Source organism: Acanthopagrus latus, chromosome 16 (genome assembly GCF_904848185.1).
Source record: "Acanthopagrus latus isolate v.2019 chromosome 16, fAcaLat1.1, whole genome shotgun sequence".
Classification (NCBI taxonomy): domain Eukaryota; kingdom Metazoa; phylum Chordata; class Actinopteri; order Spariformes; family Sparidae; genus Acanthopagrus; species Acanthopagrus latus.
The window spans coordinates 2258502-2272309 of record NC_051054.1 but is presented as its reverse complement, the minus strand read 5'-3'; the positions used below and the strand labels follow the sequence as shown (position 1 = coordinate 2272309).

At 48.3% G+C, this 13808-nt stretch overlaps 1 protein-coding gene across 1 annotated transcript in view; it reads left to right on the top strand.

Moving 5' to 3' along the window:
- The window catches only part of syne2b (spectrin repeat containing, nuclear envelope 2b), a 100846-nt gene that overhangs the window by 19516 nt on the left and 67522 nt on the right, over nucleotides 1-13808 (top strand). The window contains exons 22-48 of the mRNA XM_037072237.1: nucleotides 50-3907; nucleotides 4178-4312; nucleotides 5306-5499; nucleotides 5649-5730; nucleotides 5939-6039; nucleotides 6159-6279; nucleotides 6391-6690; nucleotides 6899-7494; nucleotides 7618-7773; nucleotides 7927-8077; nucleotides 8164-8322; nucleotides 8462-8629; nucleotides 8762-8863; nucleotides 8939-9139; nucleotides 9228-9435; nucleotides 9534-9646; nucleotides 9725-9927; nucleotides 10028-10135; nucleotides 10265-10550; nucleotides 10660-10989; nucleotides 11081-11410; nucleotides 11661-11960; nucleotides 12055-12282; nucleotides 12412-12528; nucleotides 12664-12990; nucleotides 13083-13427; nucleotides 13505-13683. Of these exons, the coding sequence (XP_036928132.1) occupies nucleotides 50-3907; nucleotides 4178-4312; nucleotides 5306-5499; nucleotides 5649-5730; nucleotides 5939-6039; nucleotides 6159-6279; nucleotides 6391-6690; nucleotides 6899-7494; nucleotides 7618-7773; nucleotides 7927-8077; nucleotides 8164-8322; nucleotides 8462-8629; nucleotides 8762-8863; nucleotides 8939-9139; nucleotides 9228-9435; nucleotides 9534-9646; nucleotides 9725-9927; nucleotides 10028-10135; nucleotides 10265-10550; nucleotides 10660-10989; nucleotides 11081-11410; nucleotides 11661-11960; nucleotides 12055-12282; nucleotides 12412-12528; nucleotides 12664-12990; nucleotides 13083-13427; nucleotides 13505-13683 (9398 nt within the window). The remainder of the gene's footprint in view (nucleotides 1-49; nucleotides 3908-4177; nucleotides 4313-5305; nucleotides 5500-5648; nucleotides 5731-5938; nucleotides 6040-6158; nucleotides 6280-6390; nucleotides 6691-6898; nucleotides 7495-7617; nucleotides 7774-7926; nucleotides 8078-8163; nucleotides 8323-8461; nucleotides 8630-8761; nucleotides 8864-8938; nucleotides 9140-9227; nucleotides 9436-9533; nucleotides 9647-9724; nucleotides 9928-10027; nucleotides 10136-10264; nucleotides 10551-10659; nucleotides 10990-11080; nucleotides 11411-11660; nucleotides 11961-12054; nucleotides 12283-12411; nucleotides 12529-12663; nucleotides 12991-13082; nucleotides 13428-13504; nucleotides 13684-13808) is intronic.

Here is a 13808-nt window from a genome sequence, read left to right as displayed (position 1 = left end):
ATAATTACAATGTGAGATTTTTCTAATGTGTGTGTGATTTCAATTCCAGGAAGCTGTAGGTATGTTGAGCAGCCTGGGAGCCAGACGAGACAGAAGCAGAAGCCCCCCCGAAGAGTCCCCGCCATCAAAAGTCTTTATCCAGGCAAAAGTAATGCCTCAACATCTGAGAGAGTCAGATATCAGGCACCAGACTGTGCAGCCTGAAACAAAGATAGTTTCTCATCAGCAACATGGAACCTTCGTGCCAAAAATAGTGGTGCAGGAATACAAAACACAAAAGACGACGTCTCCTCCAATGCCATATACCTATGCAGAAGCTGTAATGCAGACCAGAACAAAGTCACCACCAGAAGTCCAGGTACAGGTCTGGACAGAGAGTACTACACAACAACAGCAGAATCAGGAACAAGGATTGATACAGCAGCAACAGCCACTGCTCCAAGAACAACATAAGAGACATGAAACAGGAAAAGAGGTGCAACAGCAAGAACTCAAGCAACAGCAACCACAAGAATTGCAACATAAGGAGCTGATGCTAACACAACCACAACAAAAAGAGCATAAGCAAGAACAACGGGTGGAGCAGCAGCTAGAAATACATCAATATCAAGTTCAGCAGCATGTGGTGACTCACACACAGGTTCAACCACAAGTTGGACAGTTGCCAGAGCACCACGAGCAGACTTCACCTCAACAACCAGCTAAAATTAAACCATCACTGAGCTCCAAGGAGCTTCAAAGCAGAAAAGCACAGGCCCTGAGGAGTCGCCCATGGCTTCAGAAGCCAGCTTCAGGGGAGCATAAAACTCCAGCTCCAGATCCAGATCGGGATTCTACTCAGGAACCTATTCAAACTAGACAGACACAGCCGGAGTCAGACAGAGAGACAGAGGGATTAGTTCAGGTTGTTTCTCAGCATACACCAATGCCTAGCCCACAACCTGTTGCACTTGCAAAGGTTACTGAGCAGCCACAACAGCAGCAAAAAGAGCAACAAAGACAAACACAGCAACTTCAAAACCTAGAGCCGAAACAGAAAGAACAACTGCAACGTCAGCAACAGCAACAAAAAGAGAAGCATCAACAACAACAACAACAACAGCAACAAAAAGAGAAGCATCAACAACAACAGCAGCACCCTGAAAAACAGCAACCCCCGCCTGTAGTAAAACAGACAGAACCTGATTCAGGCACCAAGGCTAAACCCCAGACTGTAGCTACATGTCAGTCAAAACCCCAAACTACGGTCCATCCTCACTCTCAGGCAGCAGTCCAAGTGCAGGTGCAGTCAACAAGTGTGTCCCATACCACCACAGACAGTCAGCTACCATCGAAGACCATGTCTCAAACCAACATGAGCCAAATTCAGTCACAGGCACAAGTTCCTCCACAGCCCTATGGTCCCATGAAGACACAATCATTGACCCAGCAACAGACACAACTACAGGTTCAGACTCAGCCTCAGACATGTGTCCCAGCTGGACCTCAGCCTGCTATGCAGCCTAAGGGTCTAGCCCATGGCCCAGCTGTAGTGCAAGCGCAGACATTGGCTCAGGTCAGACCTTCGTCCCCCATGCAGGTTCCACTGCAGGGCCATATCCAACCTCCTGTGCCATCTCACATTCAGCTTCGTAGTCATCCACAGTCATGGGCCCCTGTCAGGCCCCCCTCCCCAAAGCCACCAGTCCATACCCAGAGTCAAATAGATGTTCAGTCAATGCCCCAGGCCCATACTCATTTAATGCCCCAGCCTCAAGCCCATTCTCAGACCATGGTCCATGTTCAAACTCATCCTCAGTTGACGGTGCAGCCTCAGACTCAGTCCATGCCCCAGTCTCAAATACAAGCCCAGTCCATGGTCCAGGCACAAACCCATGCTCAGCCAATGGCTCAGGCAAGTCAGGCTCAGCCTTCAACTCAACATACCCAAGCTCAACTTGTAGTCCAGCCACAGGTTCATTCTCAGCCTATGACTCAGCCTATGTATCCCACACATGGTCAGCCAGCAGCACAACACCCTGGGCATATTTCCCAGGGCCAAATCCAAACTTGGACTCAAGTTAGAGCCTCATCCCCTATGTCTATCCCTCATCCACAGGCTACAGCACAACATCCACCTCCACATTTCCCCCAAGGTTACTCCCAGGCTCAGTCTCCATCCCAGCAATGGATACCTAAACAAGAGTCACAAAACCAAGCCATTGCCCAGCAGAGGCATTCAATTCCCCAACCGTACCCTCAACAAACAGTTCAAGCTCCACAGTCTCAAGCCTATGCAACAGTGCAGGCTCTCCCATCATGGCCCCCAGCTGGACCCCAGTTAGGACCTCAGATAGGGCATCCCGGATATCCTCAGATGGGGCCATCATATACTCAGCCTCAGATGCAGCAACAAACACAAACCCAACCCTGGGCTCAAACACAACCCCAAGTGAGACCCCAGAGTTCTATGCAACAGCAACCTCAGATAAGAGGTTTTGAAATGTATCATGGCCAGACACAACAAGGCCAGGTTCAGCAACAGACTTGGGTTCAGGCACCACCTCAGCTTCAGCCCCAGCATTATCCCCAGCCTTATCCTCAGTCTCACCCCCAGTCTCAATCTCAGCAATTTTCCCAGGTCCAACATCAAACTCAGCGGCACCCTCAGATGAAAGTTCAAATGCCTCACCAATCACAACCACCGCACCAAGCCTATCCTCAACTTCTTTCACAACCCCAGCTCGAACCTCAACCACATGCACAGACTGAAACACACATCCAGGCACAGTCATCAGTACAAGTAAAGCAGCAGGCTCAAATTCAGCAGCCTCAGCCCAACGTTCAGTTCCAGCAGCCACATCTACAACCAAAACATCAGATTCAGTTCCAACAACAACCAAAGGTTCAGCCAACAACTAAACCAAAAGGTGAATCAGCTCCAAAACCCAAACCTCCGGCCCACTTTGCACCCCAACCAGAGGTTCCATCACTAACTCAACCTATGGTTCAGTCACCAACACAGTCCAAGGCTGGACCTCTGTCACAACCATTATGTGAGCCCCAGTTGCCACCACCACCCATGGCTCAGTCACCAATCAAGACAGAGTCAGCACCACAACTGAAATTGCAGACCCAAACAGCACCACTACCTGAAGCTCAATCATCAACTCAATCCAAGGTTCAGTCACAAACCCAACCCAAGGCCCAATCACTGCCACAACCCAAACCTAAGGCAGAATTGCCACCACAGCCCCAACTTCAGGCTCAGTCATCACCACTACCAAAGTCCCAAACTGCACCACCAATTGAAACTCAATCACCAACTCAAGCTAACATTCAGTCAGCAGCCCAATCCAACGTACAACCACAGCCCCAAATTCAGCCTCAGTCACCACCACTACCAAAGGCCCAAACAGCACCACAACCCGAAGCTCAGTCACCAGCTCAAGCTAAGGTTCAGTCACCAACCCAACCCAAGGCCCAGTCATCGCCACAACCCAAACCTCAGACACAACCACAGCCCAATCTTCAGGCACAGTCGCCACCACAACTCAAGGCTCAAGCTGCACTGCAGTCTAAAGCCCAATCACCTCCACAGGGCAGACCTCAGACCCAACCATTTCCACAGTCAAAGCCTCAAACTCAGTCTCCCCTGCAACCTAAACCTCCACATCCCCAAACTATTCTCGTCTCGCAGGTCAATGTACAGTCTGAGTCCCCAGCTGAGTCACCAGACCTGTTTGTTACACCTCCGGCTCTGGCCCAAGCACCCCCCCAGGCCTACACAGAAGCTTACGCCAAGGCCCAGGCTTTGGCTAGAAATGGATTTGAGGAGGCCAAGCACTGTCTGCAAGAGCACATCAGGGAAACAATGAACATTTTTGAAGACAAACGTATATCAGCTGAGCCAGCATCAGTGAAAGAGGTAAACGTAACCACTTCTGTGTTGTAATGTTATTCTCAGTAAGTAAGCTTAATAAGTGAAATGTAATCTACAAGATTAGAGGTCAGTTTTGGTAACTGCATTGCTAAGTGACTGATATATGTGACATTAAAAGAGGAGATGTTTCATATGTAATGCTTCAAAATGAAAATCCCAATTCTATTTTTTCCTATTAGTTTTTTTCCCTGAAGTTTGTAGCCAAGCCAAGTTCATGAAGCCAGTCTCCAATTATATACTGGTCTGTCCCTTTAGGAGACTCTAAGGACTTTGGACCCAGAATTGCTGGAGGAGTTCTTGAGAGCAGCCAAGGGCATGGAGGCCTTTTGTACCCCCTCTCAGCTCAGAGACATGGAGTTCTACACCCAGTCTGTCAGGGCACAGTGGGAGGTAAGACACAAACTCACTTACTGTGGGAGTCTAGTGTTACTGTTTGTGGCTTGAATTGCTGTTAAGAGGGGATTGTTCACATTTCTTAGTTTTACTGAGTTTAAAAGAATGTGCCAGGTGATTACTTGTGCATGTCAGGACTAAATGTAGTCTACTGTTGCAACATTTTCTGCCTTTGTCAGCATGTATTTTTTATGCACACGTATGAATATCAGCAACATCTTCAGTTGCATGCACAGACAGCATTCATACGTTCTAACTTGTCATGTGGTTTTCTTGAATTCATTTTATTTCCCAGGCTGCGAGAGCTGCGATCTCAGGCTTTTTGCAGCAATTACGTTTTGACGTAACAAGGAAAGACTTTAACGCAGCTGCCCTGCAGTGTGAGATGCACTTAAGGTCCCAATTAGAAAACCAAGCACAGGTAGATAAAGCCAGAGCTAAACACTTGGTCGGTGTGCTTTGGTGGACGGGTATGCAGCCAGTTTTTCTGCTCTGACCTTCTAACCTTTTTTTCCTCCTCCTTCGTCTTTGTATGCTTCAAAGGAGACTCTGTCAATGGGACTTGGTAAATGTCTTACTTCATTCTGGTTGCTCTTTAAGAGAGTGCTGTCTTTACTGGGCTTTTAATTACAGTATCATATAATAGTAATACATGTTTTAATGATGATTTCATTGTAGCTTTGAGTGCCAGTAAACGTACAAAAACACTTGTATTTTTTGTGCAGTATATCAGTGGGCTGGTTGCATGTGTTGGTTGGCTTATGTGTTGTAGTTTTTCTGTCAAGATGTCAAAACCCAATTTAAGGTATAAATGAGGTTCAGGAAAAGCAAGATGAACATTATATTGAAAGTTTTAGCAGATTTCTTTACAGTCTTCTTAAAAACTTAAGAAAAACAAGCTCTAGTTTTCAGTTAAGGGAGTTTGAATTGGTCAGCTTCAAATTTGATTATTCACATGCCTGTTTATTTTTCACTTTGAACTGTCATCAGGCTTGCATCTCAGAGGATGGCAGCTTTGCCCTGGCTGGGCAGCACCTCGAGGCCTTGAGAAATCTGTGTGACACCCTGAGCCCTGAGGATGCTCACCGCCTGGCCCAGACTCAGCTGAGGGAGTGTGAGAACAGGCTGGCTGCCATTCAGCGGCAGTTCAGTGGCGATCAAGAGGCACCACTCCCTGATTCTAGGTGAGATATTATGATTCTTTCTCGACTTTGACAGCGATTAGATCATTTATTTGAATCTCACGGTGCCAGTTGTGGCCGTTTAATGACGCCTGTCTTGTGAGGAAGTTAAAATAAAAGTTCATTCATAAAAACGAATTTCCGTCTCACAGGATTCCCGTTGCCTTCAGTGATGATCTGACCACACAAAAGGAACTCACAAGACCAAGTGACAAAGCTCAAGTCTCAGCTGAGGTATGACTCACTACCACTGAAACACTGAGTGCTCTTTAGATTAAAGTCAACAATCAGATCAAATCAACCCTTTTTTTTAAACATGGAAAGTAACCCTTCCTCGCAGCTCTTCCATATTTAAACCTGCAATGATATGAACTACTGTCCTCTACAAGCAGCCAGTCAGCAGCTCAGAACTAACAGATAAAATGCGTTTATTCTTTTTCAGATCATTCAAGTGACAATGAAGCCAGTGAATGTTGAGAGGAAGGAGATTGAAAAGCAGCCGTCTGTAGAGGAGGAAGTCACCAAAAAAGAGGCATTAGAAAGGTAGCACAGTCTGTTTTTTGATAATCCAGCAGAACATACAGTACATTGTATTGATCAAAACTATTTGGAGGTCATCATATTCAATGTTGAACTCTTTGTTTAACTGATAAAATCTTCAGGTATGACAACTGTAAGAGGACTCTGCAGGCCCAACTGGCTAAAAATGAACAGAGTATTAAAGACGCCCCCTCTGACTGCGTCTCTCTTAAAGGCCTCCACACACGGCTGCAGGAGATCCAGGTACCAAAGAAGTTTGTTTGTATCAGAAACAGATTAGAATATAAAATAATTACTGAAGAATTGTATAGTACGTCAGGAGTTGACATTTGTGTTGATTGCCATCTTTCGCAGTTCTTGAGGCAGGAGACAGAATCTCTGTGGTCTGATTACGCAAACCAGTGTTCCCAGTGTTCTCAGTTGAGCGGGAACACTGGCCTGGAACAGGAGAAGGCGGAGCTACAGGAGCAGTGGCGAAGTCAACAGTCCAACCTTCAGAAGAGAGGCAGCTCGCTGGGCGCCGCCCTCAGACAGATCGACTCCACCGAGAACCACATGGTGGACTTCACCGACCGCCTGGACCGCTACCTGAGACAACCCAAAGACATCAGTGGCTTCACCCTGACCAGCACCAACATCCTGAAAGACATTAAGGTCTTCTGTCTGTCATGAATTATTTATGTTTAACTTTGTCATTCCAGATTTAGATTCACTAGAAGTATATGCAGAAAACACTGCAACCTATATTATAAACAAAAACTGTTAAAAACACAGCAGGTCACATTTGTAAAATAAAGACAGGACAGGAATGTTTTGTTTTAAGTCTGAGAGCACCTCAACATTTTGTCTCAATTTGCAACAGGAACTTGATGAGAACATCCAGAGCGAGCTGGACCAGGTGCCCCGTCTGGACCCTGAATCAACTGATCTGGACCCCAGAGACTGCTTCCCTCTGTCTCGTGAGGTCAACGCTCACAAGACCAGCCTGGATCAGCTCCGTCAGCAGGTCCGCAAGAGTGAAGCAGCCGCTCGCGCCCTCGACCGCTTCCTCATGTCCCTGCGCACTGTGGATGAGGACATCTCTGGAGTCCAGGGCACCCCCTGCAGTGACCCGCAGGTACTGCAGGACTGTCGCTCCAAGTTGTCTCAGATCAGGCAGAGCATCGACAGCCTGAAAGAGAAGGCGCCTCAGCTGGATCTGCTCCTGCAGGGGGCCAGGCTGACGGTCACCAGGGATGGTGTCCCAGCCTCCTGCCTGGACATGGTGAACGCCCTGCTGAGGAGGCTGGAGGAGGCTGACAGCGGGCTGGCCGGCCAGCAGAAAGGCATCCAGAAGGAGACACAGAACAAATCCCTGGGTCTGAGGAAGAGGACGCTGCTGGGAGAGCTGAGGAAGCTGCAGGAAACGATCGAATCGCAGGGCCTGAAGGAGCCCTCCATGCCTGCTGTACAGCAGAGGTGTGTGTTGTGTGTCTTTACACTGATGCAACAACATTGGCTATCTTTGAGATGGCTGAATTTATTTATTTCTTTAATATGCAATAATGTCTTGATAATCTTGATAATAATTGTACTCTCCAGGCTCCGTGGACTGTCAGATTTGGAGGGTCAGGTTCAGGCCCTGCATGCAGAGTTCCAGAACCTTCGTGAACTTCAAGAGAAACAAGGTGCAGAAGATCACCTCTTCCAGGAGCTGGAGACTCAGTGGAGGGACACACAGAGAGCTTTTGGAGACAGGTAGGTTAGCAAGAGAATCATGAAATTATTACATAAATGGTAACTGCATGCAGCTGAGCCTGAACCTGAACTGGTTAACACACTGACAGTTGCTCATAGCTTCTACTGGCTGAAAGCACTGAAAGTATCTCTGTTATGTTTTCCCTCCTGCAGGAAGAAGCAATGCAACGTCCTGCTAGACCTTCTTAAGAAGTTCCAGAGCTGCCGCGGCCACCTGAGTACCACCATGCAGAGAGCCGAGCAGGCCATCAGTGATCAGGCCTCCTACATGGGCAAGGACAACCTGCAGAGAAGCATCACCAAGGTTGGTCCACAAAAAATGTACATAATTCTACAACTACAGTTATTATAGTTGTTATACTGTATGTTCACATGTATGTGTTTATGCAGGTCACTGATATTAAGGAGGAGCTGGGTGGACTCAAGGAGAGTATGGAGGAGATGAGGGGAGTTTGCAGACAGCTGCAGTCCCAACTGAAGAAGTTCCCAGACTGCAGTGAGACGGCCTTTGAAGCAGAGGCCGACTCGCTCATGGACAACTGGCTGGACGTAAGCATCTATGCACATATCCCAACATATCGATAGTGTATTTATTCATCATTTATCAACAAGGGCTAAATTCTAGTTTCAAAACCCTGACTGAAACACTTCAGCTTAACTTAACTGGATGTATTTGGTGTTGTTGCAGGTGACAGAGAAGACTGATGCCTACGTGGATAACCTCCGGGTGGGGCTGGAGCTGTGGGAGAAGCAGCTGATGCTCGGGGGAGAGGTAGACAGCTGGGCCGGGGCCAAACTGGCCCTGTTTGCTGAGAGCCATCCCTTCCACAACGAGCAACAAGTCCTCGACATGAGGGTAAGTTTCCCATACAACTCTTCACAGGTAGCCTCAGCAACTTCCCAAAGAGTCAGCACAGCTCTTGTAATTTCCCTCATATACGTCATCAACATGTAGAAGGTGAGAGATGTACTTTTCGTTGCTGTGTAGGATGAGATCCATGCCAATGAGGAGAACATCGAGCATTTCCACAAGAAGTCTGCAGAGATCCATGAGATGCTGCAGAGTCAGGAGGCTCCACTGGAGCTTCAGGTGAGTTGAAAGATTACTGATCAGCTGCTGTTATCTTTTACAATATCTGTAACCTTTCTACAATGTGCCAATTAGGTGATGGAGACCCAGCTGAGGAAGAGGATGCAGCAGGTGAAGGAGCTGTTCACCGACTGCACTGACGTCTTCGAGGAGCTGGTGGCTGTGAAGGCACACCTGGCTGAGAAGATCGAGGAGTGTCAGTCAGCTGTAGAGAACATTCAGAGTTCTCTCAGCAAGGTCGATGTTTCACAACCGAAGGTGGAAGATCAGATACAGGTACAGGACTGTTTCTACCTCTACATGCTTTCATATCATCACACCCGGACAGTTGTAACTCCACTGTTTTCCCTCTCATCCTCTCCAGGATCTGTGTGATGATCTGGAGGCTCAGGAGGAGCAGGCGGAGGCGGTGCTGAAGGAGGTGGGTTTGGTTTCCAGTGTGGCCAGTCCTCAGGTGATGGAGGCGCTGTCTGTAGACTGCAGCCGGCTGAAGGAGGCCATCTCCCGCACCAAAGACATGATCCACCTGAAGAGAGAGGAGAGAGACAAAGGCCTGCTCAAGGTCATCAAAGGTCAGTTTATCTCGGTTTTTAGTGAAAGTACTTTATGTATTTATGTCTACCTGGCAGCACTGACAGTGGGAAATGGATGCATTTCATGTTTTCTCCAGATGAGAAGCTGTCGTTTGAGGGATGGTTCCAGGACTTGCAGGTGTCTGTCAACGAGTGCTTTGAGAACCCTGAGAGCAGAACAGATGTTGAAACATCTCTGCAGAGACTCACTGTGAGTGGCTGACTTGATAGATCGATAGATGCTGTTGGATGATGGATGGGTTCACACACGTTCTCTCATGTCCAACAGGCTTTCTTAAAACCAAAGGATGCAGAGAGACGTCTGGAGCAGCTGAGAGATCAGCTGGAGAGAGGCGGCCAGCAGGTTCCTCCTCAGCAGCTCTCCGAGTTCAACGACTGGCTGAAGGAGCAGCAGGAGGAGGTGGGAACGTTCAGAACTCACTGCCTCAACAGGCAGAAACAACTGGAGTCTATCCTCAGTAACTTGAACAGGTGAGGACTTCTATGCAACCGACACACTGTTAGAAAAAGTGTGAGTCATTGTAACCAGTTAGAAGACATGTTATTCTTACTTTTTGCTTTTGTTCTGTAGTCTGCAGAAGCAACACGACAGCTTCCGCGACTGGCTGCAAACCAAAGAGAAACAGTCTGTGGAGTCGGACAAAGTCAGACTTCTTCTCAAAGACCTTCAGGATGAGAGGTGATCTGCAGCTTTCACATCACCAGAACTGGAAATATGTCAGCTCACATGTTGTAAAAGCCTTTGAATTGCCTTGCTGTTAAAAAGTGCTGTACAAATCATTTTTCCTTGGCTTGTTCTGTTCGGCAGTGGTAGTGGTCGAGCTGAGACCCTCAGTGAGGTGTTAGCATCAGTACGCAGACAAGGTGTCAGAGCTGAAAGCCTCCTGAAGGACGGAGATAACCTGATACAGCGCTACAGAAACCTGGAGGCCCGACTGCAGAAGCAGGCGGACGCCCAGACCGCCCTGCAGGGGAAATGTGACGAGTTGAATACTCAGGCTGAGAGCACCAGGACCTGGATAAGTGGACTTCTGCAACCTCTCACCTCCCCTGGCACAGACACCCAGACAGAGGAGATGAAGAAGAAAGCACAGGTCAGTAAAATCACAGACTGACGGTATGATCCAAAGACTAGGACCTGTTAGAAAACAGACTGACTGATGATAACAGATGTCAATCAAGTGTACGTTTGTTTTCCAATAGGCCGTCCTGAGCTCCAAACCTGAGGGCGACTCTAAAGTGAGCAGCCTGAGAAGACAAAGTGACTCTCTGTGTGAGCAGGAGGACCTGGAGGAGGGCAAGAAGCAGGAGGTTCAGCACTCAGTCAGAGAGACAGAGGAGCAGTGGAGGACGGCGCTGCAGACGGCTGAGGAGGTTCTCAACAAGGCGGTAACACGAGTCCAGTTAGAAAAGGACTTTGACGCTTTCAAAACCCAGAAGGAAAATATTCAGTCCTGGATCAGAGACCAGGAGCAGAACCTGCAGTCCCTCAGCGGGTGCATGCAGGTGGAAGAAAAGCCAAAGATTGCACAAGTGAGTTTAAAATGGCCGTGGAGCCGTTTTTGATTTAGTTTAATTTGATTTGTAGGACATCTTATAAAGGCTGTTTTGTTGTTCCCTTCAGGCCACTCTGAGCTCAAAGCCTGATGGAGATTCAAAGATCAAGGACCTGAAGCAACAGTGTCAGAGTCTGTGCAGCAACCAGAGCCTGGACGAGAACCAGAGACGAGAGGTTCAGGATGCAGTCAGACACACCGAGGAGCAGTGGAGGAAAGTCCTGCAGGAGGCTGAGACGGCTCTCAACAAGGCTCACACTGACGCTGCCACTGAGAAGGACGTGACAGCTTTCAGAGCCCAAAATGAAACCGCCCAGTCCTGGATCAGAGAGCAGAAGCAGAAGCTGATGTCACCAGGTGGTCATGTTCAGCCTGAAGAGAGGTTACAGGTCGCACAGGTGAGTTACCGAGCCAGTCACAGGTTGTAAAGTTTGTAAAGAGAATTCACTGAGATTATAAAGTCTGAAATGTGCAACAAAAACCTCAGAGATTCTTTGAGATCGACAAAGAATAAGATGAGAAAAAACACAAAAACAACACAGAAATATTGTGCTTTTTCTTGCCAAGGACCCACAAAGCTTTACTTTAAAATGTAAAGTAATTATACTTCTTTAATCTCCAACATCACGTCTGTGTCTTCATCTTCAGGCTCTTATCACCTCCAAACCTGAGGGAGAGTCGAAGGTGCTCGACCTGAAGAGACGAGCTGAAGGTCTGTGTGAGCGTCTGGAGGAGAGCAGGAAGTCAGAGGTTCAGCAGCTGGTGAAAGACTCAGAGCAGCAGTGGCAAAATGTTCTGCTGGCAGCCCGGCAGGCCGAGGTCCGAGCTCTTTCAGACGACTTCGACACTCAGAGTAAAGAGACTCACTCGTGGATCAGAGACCGACAGCAGAAGCTTCAATCTGTGGGCGCTCACACACCTCCAGAGGAGAGAAGTCAAACAGTTCAGGTCTGTGAATACAAACTATAAATATCAAGTATGAATTGCAACCTGATGAAAACGCATTCAGTGTCCTTGAAATGAAAATGTTTTGCTCCTGCAGACAATCTCGAGCTGCAGACCTGAAGGTGACTGTAAGGTGAACAACCTGAGGAGGCGAGGACAGACTCTGTGTGACCATCCTGACGCAGGCACGGCCAGGAGGAGTCACGTCGAGCAGACGGTCAGAGACACGGAGGAGCAGTGGAGGACGCTCCTGCAGGCCGCCAAAGAGGTGGAGGCTGCTGCAGGAGCTGAGCTCACCCAGAGGGCTGAGAGGAGACAGTCAGAGGTGAGAGAGGAGCTGCTGACAGTGACTTTCACTGAGGGTTATGATCTCGTAACACAGTGTATGTTACAAGTAAATAATGGAGGAGAGAAGTGAAGAAGTGCTACATGAGAATCTTTTTTCCTTTTACAGCTGAAAGAGTTTGATACCCGTCAGCAGGACACCAGCCGCTGGCTTCAGGACCTCCAGCAACGAGTGGACTCACTGAACAAGCAAACCAAACCTGAGGACAGACTGCAGTCAGCGCGGGTGAGGAGCTGAGGGGTCATGTTACAGTGTTAATGATGAAACTAAAATGCATTCTCACTAACGACTTCAATGATTAGGTTTGTGTTCCTCCCCCAAAAATAAATATGAATACTCAATCATATCTCTTCTCCTCAGGCCATTATGAGTGCCAAGCCTGAAGGAGACTCCAGGCTCCAGGAGCTGAAGAGACGAGGCCAGAGTTTGTGTGGTCAGGACCTCGAGGAACACAAAAAACAAGAGCTTCAGAAGAAAGTACGAGGCGCTGAGGAGCAGTGGACCAGAGTGATGAAGGATGCTAAGCGAGCACTCGATCAGGCTGAGAGGCAGCGTGCTCTGGACGACCAGCTGACGGGCTTTACAGAGCTGAGCCAAAACACCAAATCCTGGCTGGAAGACAAAAAGCAGAGCCTCGTCTCTCTGAGCGCTCAGACAGATCCAGAGAAGACAATCAGCACTGCACAGGTCAGCTGGAACAACAGAAGCAAAGATTATCCATCTGTGCTAATATAAAACACTGTAATCAACAGAGAATGAACTTTTGTTTTTATCCTCAGACCATCCTGAGCTGTAAACCTGAAGGAGACTCCAAGCTGACAGAACTGAGGAGACAGAGTCAGAGTCTGTCCGACCAGGAGGACCTGCAGGAGGACGCTAGACGAGAGGCTCAGCAGACTGTAAAAGATTCAGAGGAGCAGTGGAGGACAGTCCTGCAGGCCGCTGAGGACACCCTGAAGAAAGCTGAGGTCCAGTACTCGCTCTCCAGGGAGCTGGAGGCCTTCCACACCCAAGCAGGGAGCACCAAAACCTGGGTCAAGGAGCTGCAGCAACAGGCCGAGGCCAAAGGGAGCAGCACTGAGGGCAGCCGGGCTCAGATAGAGGACAGGCTCAGCACAGCACAGGTAAAGTGTAAAATATAAGGAATGGATGAGAATCATTGGATAAAGACAAAACATAATATCTGTGGTTGTGTCTTTAGTCCATCTTGAACTCCAAGGCCAGCGGTGAGGCTCAAGTGACAGAGCTGAAGAAACGAGCACAGAGTCTGTGTGAGCAGAAAGACCTGGAGGGAGACAAGAAGCAGGAGGTCCAGCAGACGGTCAGAGACACTGAGCAGCAGTGGAGGACGCTCCTGCAGGCTGCCGAGGACACACAGAGGTGCAGCAGGCTGATTTCCTTTCACATTAAAGTCACTGCTACAGATTAGCTGCCAGATCCAGGATCCATGTGTATTTACAGTCTGTAATCACTTAAATCTGAAGGTTGAATCTAAACTGATGTCT